This window comes from Sinocyclocheilus grahami, unplaced genomic scaffold, assembly GCF_001515645.1.
Source record: "Sinocyclocheilus grahami isolate Dianchi unplaced genomic scaffold, SAMN03320097.WGS_v1.1 scaffold1867.1, whole genome shotgun sequence".
NCBI classification, from domain to species: domain Eukaryota; kingdom Metazoa; phylum Chordata; class Actinopteri; order Cypriniformes; family Cyprinidae; genus Sinocyclocheilus; species Sinocyclocheilus grahami.
The window spans coordinates 9,128-16,531 of record NW_015507046.1 but is presented as its reverse complement, the minus strand read 5'-3'; the positions used below and the strand labels follow the sequence as shown (position 1 = coordinate 16,531).

Below are 7,404 nucleotides of genomic sequence, written 5' to 3'. Positions count from 1 at the left end.
AAAAAAACTAAATAAAGTGCAATAATATTATCACTATTATTAATTTATTTTTTATAGTTATATTTGATGGGTCACACCATGTGCCGCCGTGTGAGGACCAAATCAAATCTCCGGGTTCTCATATGAGATCCAGGCTGAAAAACATATGTGCACCCCTACCTATAGCAGCAGCTACTACTTGTAGCCAACCACTGGAGTTTGTGTTGCCTGCTAAAACATGCTTAGCATTTGCTAGGACCAGCACTGGGAGTCTTTGAACTGTCTGCTGATCAAAGCCAGAGGGGAGGCATTGCATACTGCATTCTGCGTGTGTCACCCGTCACCCACACAGGTTCTGGGAGGAGACAGGACATGTTCCACATTAAACTTACGTGAACTGCATAAATGAATTGTCCACTGGGGAAATTTTCAGCTGTTGTGGAGGATGTGCTATACTCTCTGCCAGACTATAGATTGAACTGGGGTAGTCATAAAATATTGACAAAACAGCTAATAATCTGAGGGTTGTCCCCTCTAAAAATCTGATTAAAAACCACGCTGTGTATTGTAAATAACAATGTTTTATACTTTAAATAATAGTGTAAGTAGTAAAACAACACAAACGGGGCAAAATGTGTATTAAGTTTGAGGCTCTCCCTCCCTTGCCTCACAGTGATTTGGTCCAAATACCTGCTTTTTTCTTTTACATCACCTACACACACACACAAGTCCAGTGAGAGAGAACAAAATCAATAATTGTGGAACTCCAGTAAGTAAGGCTGTCAAGGCTATTTTATTCACTTAAGCCCGGCTCACACTGTGCGATTTTGGCCACGATTTGGTCGTCTGAGACAAATTTTTAAAATCCTAAAAGATTCCTATAATCCTAGGCTAAAATCTGTAGTCTTTGATCATTAGTTTGACATGTTCACCGACAGCCGATTAATGACAGTTGCGATCAAATTTTACCTCCGAACTTCTGGCAGCATCAGAGGATTTGGCGCACAGCCCTGCAGTGTGACATCTATGACGAACGTCAAACTGTCTTCATTTTTCAAGACAAGCCATGATCAGAATTAATGCTAGATTTCTTCTAACCGCATAAACTCCGGCGCTCTCGTCCTCCGCTCACGGAATTCATATGATTCGTTGCCTTTGCTATGATAAAGACCGGTTGCGCTGCTTTTTTCATGTGGGTGTGTAGTGCTGCTTGCACTATTCTGCATAAATACGCCAGTATTGCCGCCATTCATATACTTTTAATGATAGCCAACATTACAGCCCCACGTGCAATGCAGCTCACAGTCACTGAACATGTATGGGTTGATAATGTAGATGTGGCGGAGACGAAAGACGTGCGGATCCAAATGCAAAGCTTTATTCAAAGACATGGTCAGAAACAGGCAGGGTCGAACACCAGCAAACAGATATGTAGAGGGCAAGACACAAGAGTATTCCTAGTGGGTCTTCGGGTCTTCGTTCGGCAAACGTAAACCAGAGGGTAGTGATGTGACGTTCGACACCGAGGCTTCGAAGCTTGAAACTAAACAGCTTGTATCAAAAAAACTAAACATCTCACAGTGAAGCACTGTACCGGAGCGTGATTCGTTTTTTGCCAAAACCACGTGATCGGTGACGTCCGAAGCTTCGTTTTCACACACAACAATGTGACTGCTTCGTATTCTGATTCAAATAACGCAAACCACTTGCGCAGTTTCAGGTGTCACTGACATCTTTGAAAAGAATAAATCATAATACAAATAAATATTTGCATGTGTAGTGTTGTGCATGTTCATTTTGTATTACTTTCTGGTTCACGGACACTTTAACTGACCATTGTATTTGATAATCTTCTGTTATTTTGATCATAGCCTATATATGCCTACAGCCTTGCCTATTTTCCGCAAATTTATTCACAGACTCATGTATTCATATTGTGTATTACAATGACTGACATGAAGACTTATTTATATAGACTTCATTTTTTCTTTGCTTTATACAGGTTTTCATAGCACAAACTAATTTATTATCTGAAACCGTCCAAAAATGGCTGGGTCGTCTGGGATGCAAAGGCAGCTTTTTCCACCTTTTGACCACAAGATGTCTTTAGTGTGTAGCGTCTTGAAAAGCTTCGAGTAATGAACCTTTTTACGATACAGTTGAGGGAAAAGCCTCAGTGCTTCGCAAAGCTTCATTTTTCCATCACTACTAGAAACTAGAGCAGAAGGCTCCATAATGTAACTATCACTGGGAAAGCAATACACACTAAACAATACCCAGCGATTAGAGAAGGATTGAGTGGTTGTTATATAGTGTGTGTGTGATTGGCTGCAGGTGAGTCCAATCAGTGCAATGGAGCATGGGAAATGTAGTCCAGGGTGAGACGCAACAGTTTGTGTGCTGTGAGAGTCAATGTAATCAGAAGGTGACCTCTGGTGGCGAGCAGACGGAAGACCACGGACCGGATTCGTGCCACATACAGGTGCATCTCAATAAATTAGAATGTCATGGAAAAGTTCATTTATTTCAGTAATTCAACTCAAATTGTGAAACTCGTGTATTAAATAAATTCAATGCACACAGACTGAAGTAGTTTAAGTCTTTGGTTCTTTTAATTGTGATGATTTTGGCTCACATTTAACAAAAACCCACCAATTCACTATCTCAACAAATGAGAATATGGTGACATGCCAATCAGCTAATCAACTCAAAACACCTGCAAAGGTTTCCTGAGCCTTCAAAATGGCCTCTCAGTTTGGTTCACTAGGCTACACAATCATGGGGAAGACTGCTGATCAGACAGTTGTCCAGAAGACAATCATTGACACCCTTCACAAGGAGCCACAAACATTCATTGCCAAAGAAGCGGGCTGTTCACAGAGTGCTGTATCCAAGCATGTTAACAGAAAGTTGAGTGGAAGGAAAAAGTGTGGAAGAAAAAGATGCACAACCAACCGAGAGAACCGCAGCCTTATGAGGATTGTCAAGCAAAATCGATTCAAGAATTTGAGTGAACTTCACAAGGAATGGACTGAGGCTGGGGTCAAGGCATCAAGAGCCACCACACACAGACATATCAAGGAATTTGGCTACAGTTGTCGTATTCCTCTTGTTAAGCCACTCCTGAACCACAGACAACATCAGAGGCATCTTACCTGGGCTAAGGAGAAGAAGAACTGGACTGTTGCCCAGTGGTCCAAAGTCCTCTTTTCAGATGAGAGCAAGTTTTGTATTTCATTTGGAAACCAAGGTCCTAGAGTCTGGAGGAAGGGTGGAGAAGCTCATAGCCCAAGTTGCTTGAAGTCCAATGTTAAGTTTCCACAGTCTGTGATGATTTGGGGTGCAATGTCATCTGCTGGTGTTGGTCCATTGTGTTTTTTGAAAACCAAAGTCACTGCACCCGTTTACCAAGAAATCCAAATTCCTTGACATGTCTGTGTGTGGTGGCTCTTGATGCCTTGACCCCAGCCTCAGTCCATTCCTTTTGAAGTTCACTCAAATTCTTGAATCGATTTTTCTTGACAATCCTCATAAGGCTGCGGTTCTCTCGGTTGGTTGTGTATCTTTTTCTTCCACACTTTTTCCTTCCACTCAACTTTCTTTTAACATGCTTGGATACAGCACTCTGTGAACATCCAGCTTCTTTGGCAATGAATGTTTGTGGCTTACCCTCCTTGTGAAGGGTGTCAATGATTGTCTTCTGGACAACTGTCAGATCAGCAGTCTTCCCCATGATTGTGTAGCCTAGTGAACCAAACTGAGAGACCATTTTGAAGGCTCAGGAAACCTTTGCAGGTGTTTTGAGTTGATTAGCTGATTGGCATGTCACCATATTCTAATTTGTTGAGATAGTGAATTGGTGGGTTTTTGTTAAATGTGAGCCAAAATCATCACAATTAAAAGAACCAAAGACTTAAACTACTTCAGTCTGTGTGCATTGAATATATTTAATACACGAGTTTCACAATTTGAGTTGAATTACTGAAATAAATGAACTTTTCCACGACATTCTAATTTATTGAGATGCACCTGTAGTGGGGGAGGTGCATAACCATTTAAAATCTTAAAAATCAAGCAAGCATCAACCAAATGTTTAATATTATCAAAACTCATATTGCAATAATGATAACTATTAGTCCTCTGATCAAATATTTTAAGCGTCTGTTTGTAAAGAGATTCAATTGATTTTAAAACTGTTGTGCTTGCTTGTGACCAACTCATAAAGCAATATGTAATATGAGAAAAAAATCATAGCGTGCATGAAGAGTTTTGCTGCTTCTATTGTTAAGCATGGTCTTGTATGCCTGAAGTTAGCCAAATTAAATGTAATAATTTTAGCTACCTTTTTTGGCATGCTTTTGAAATGTCAGTTGGGAATCTAAAATTACTCCCAAGTATTTAAAATCAGAAACAACCTTGAGCTTGTCTCCTTTATCAAATACATCAGGATGAGGACGCACGGTTGGTTTTTGTGAGAAATACATACAGACAGTTTTGCTTATATTCAAATGTAAATATGAGAAACACGGACCAATACCTCAGCACATACATAAAATCAAATGCACATATAAAACTGTCATCAGCATACATTTGAATACTAACAGATGAACAGACTAGTGGCAAGTCATTAATATACAAACTAAACAAGATAGGGCCCAGAATTGATCCTTGAGGAACTCCAATATTACAATTCCGGTACATTGATCGATTGACTATTACCTATTAAGCGTGAGCTTTGAAAGAAATACCTCATGGTTCACAGTGTTGAACGCCTTCTTTAGATCCAAAAACACTGCTCCTATTACTCCACCACCATCAAGTTTAGATGTCATGTTCTCAAGAAGATAACAATTAGCAGTTATAGTTGAATGATTAGAGCGAAATCCAAATGGCATTGAATGCAAAGGGGTATGTCCCTCATTCAAGTAAGTAATCAACTGCTTTGCTACCCCTTTCTCAGCCACTTTGGCAACTGTAGGCAATATAGTTTCCTACATTTCTTTGATCGCCACACTATGGCTGACTTCCAAGCATCTGGATAAATACCTTGCATAATTGAGAGATTAATTAAATGGGTAATAGGACAAGCTAAAGTATCCTTATATGTTTTTTAAAATGCAGTATCTAATCCGTATGCATCCTTCGCTTCTGAGGCTCTGAAAGATCTTATAATACGTATTACTTCTAATTCAGATATTTCGCTTATTCTAAAAATGGGTTTATTATGATCGATTGAACTACACACAGTATCTTTAGATGAAAAGCGTATTATTAATGGCGCGTCTAAAAATAACTGAAACTGTATTAAAGTTTACTGTTGCCATTATGTTGGTGTTGTCACGCCTGTTACTTTTCTCAGCGCTTTTCAGAATGGACAAATCACAGACGTCTGTGATTAATACATCATTATTTGTGTTCATTCACCGATGCATAAAATCTCCGTTCGTATATCGAATACCAGTCGCTCAAATGAATGCATTTAAACGCGTATCTAGCGCATAGATCTCCGGCGGGAGAGAAAACATGTGAGCTGGGAGCGTCGCCTGCGGGTGACGTCATCAGCGCGGGACAGGCGCTGTGCTCCACGTGTTGCTCCACGTGTTCCCCGCGGTGTTGTGATCTGCAGGAACCTTTCGGCGAATATCATCATGTCTTCGAGCTGTCGCAGACCCGAGCATATGGCCCCTCCGGAGGTGGTGAGTGAACGCGTTATGTGAGCTATGTCTTGTAGAGGAGGTCAGTTTGCACCCGAGATCTGGAGCTAGATTACAGAAGAGGGACAATGACAGCTGATTCATGTCATCTACAGACTATTGAGAGCAAGCTGGTGTGCCTCAGTGTGTTTGTGGCACTGAGAGTCAGGTGTGTTCTGTGCAGTTGCTTTGATAGATGCATGTTTTGTTTCGACATGTGTTGTTCTTGTTAGATGGGTAATACAGTATCTAGCCATATTCATGTCATCTACAGACTATTGAGAGCAAGCTGGTGTGCCTCAGTGTGTTTGTGGCACTGAGAGTCAGGTGTGTTCTGTGCAGTTGCTTTGATAGATGCATGTTTTGTTTCGACATGTGTTGTTCTTGTTAGATGGGTAATACAGTATCTAGCCATATACATCCCCATATCTCTGGAAATGAATCATATAAGGCCTAAAATTCCAAAAGAATGTTAATAGAACAGAATCTAAGAATATATCAAGATATCTTTCATACTTCTGGAGTTGCAGACATGCAAATTGCGGTGTTAAAAACAAACCAACAACCTTTTTCCCATTTTTGAACTGCCACCGTTGCAGTACACATGTTCTTAACTGTGTTTTTACTAATAGATCTGCTAAACGCCTGTAAAAATCTTTCCATCTTTCTAAAGTGGCTCCAAAAGCCAGGTGAAGACCCTACAAATAGTGAATTTAGTCTTTATCATTTATGCATTTCTCTCATCATAAAAAAGTATCAATCAATATTTTTAGCAGGGTTCCTCTGGTTGAGTTGAGGAGGAATGACCCAATAGCTTAATTCCTACAATCACAATCTCCTCCTACAGTTGGCCATATACTGTGCTGTTGTCTATCATGTGTGTAAATGCTTGTTGGTTTTATATTTACAGTTCTACAATGAACAAGAGGCCAAAAAATACTCCCAAAAGTAAGTACATTGACAGTGCGTCTGGTCCAGTACTTTTTGCCTGTACTGCCAAGATTGCACATGCAGCATTTTTACAAGCAATGAATGCTACCAAACCGTTATTATTCCACTGTAATGTAAGACATAAATGCATGCACATGAAGAGTTTAAGCAAGCCGAATTCAGCAGTATGCGTTGATGTCTGTGCTCCGCAGCTCTCGGATGATAGAGATCCAGACGCAGATGTCGGAGCGAGCCGTGGAGCTGCTCAGTCTCCCCGAGGACCAGCCCTGTTACCTGCTGGATGTGGGGTGAGCGCTGCGCTGGTTCTGACGGCGCTTCTCTGTATGAATGTGTGTTACACTGTCAGGCTAGTAATGCTGTGTTCACCTGCTTGAATCCGTCAGCTGTGGCTCTGGACTCAGTGGAGATTATTTATCTGAAGCTGGTCACTATTGGGTTGGTGTGGACATCAGCACAGCCATGCTGGGTGAATAAACCACACTCTCATGCACACGCACACACACACACACACTCAACGCAAACACGCACAAACACACATACACACACACACTCACGCAGTCAAACACTCACACACAACACACACACACACACACACACACCATACACTCACACCATACTCACGCACACACACACACCATACACACACACACACACCATTCACACACGCACACACACACTCGCGCGCGCACACACACATACACACACACACTCACACCATACACACACACGCGCACACACACACACTAACGCACACTCACACCATACACACACACACACACCC

The 7,404-nt window shown here is 41.2% G+C and overlaps 1 protein-coding gene across 1 annotated transcript in view; it reads left to right on the top strand.

Moving 5' to 3' along the window:
• The window catches only part of LOC107573094 (SH2B adapter protein 2-like), a 50,122-nt gene extending 42,971 nt beyond the window's left edge, over positions 1–7,151 (top strand). The window contains exons 5-8 of the mRNA XM_016259533.1: positions 5,482–5,675; positions 6,583–6,620; positions 6,815–6,910; positions 7,007–7,151. Coding sequence (XP_016115019.1) covers positions 5,482–5,675; positions 6,583–6,620; positions 6,815–6,910; positions 7,007–7,097 — 419 coding nt within the window. The 3' untranslated portion in view covers positions 7,098–7,151. The remainder of the gene's footprint in view (positions 1–5,481; positions 5,676–6,582; positions 6,621–6,814; positions 6,911–7,006) is intronic.
• Positions 7,152–7,404: the final 253 nt, after the last annotated feature.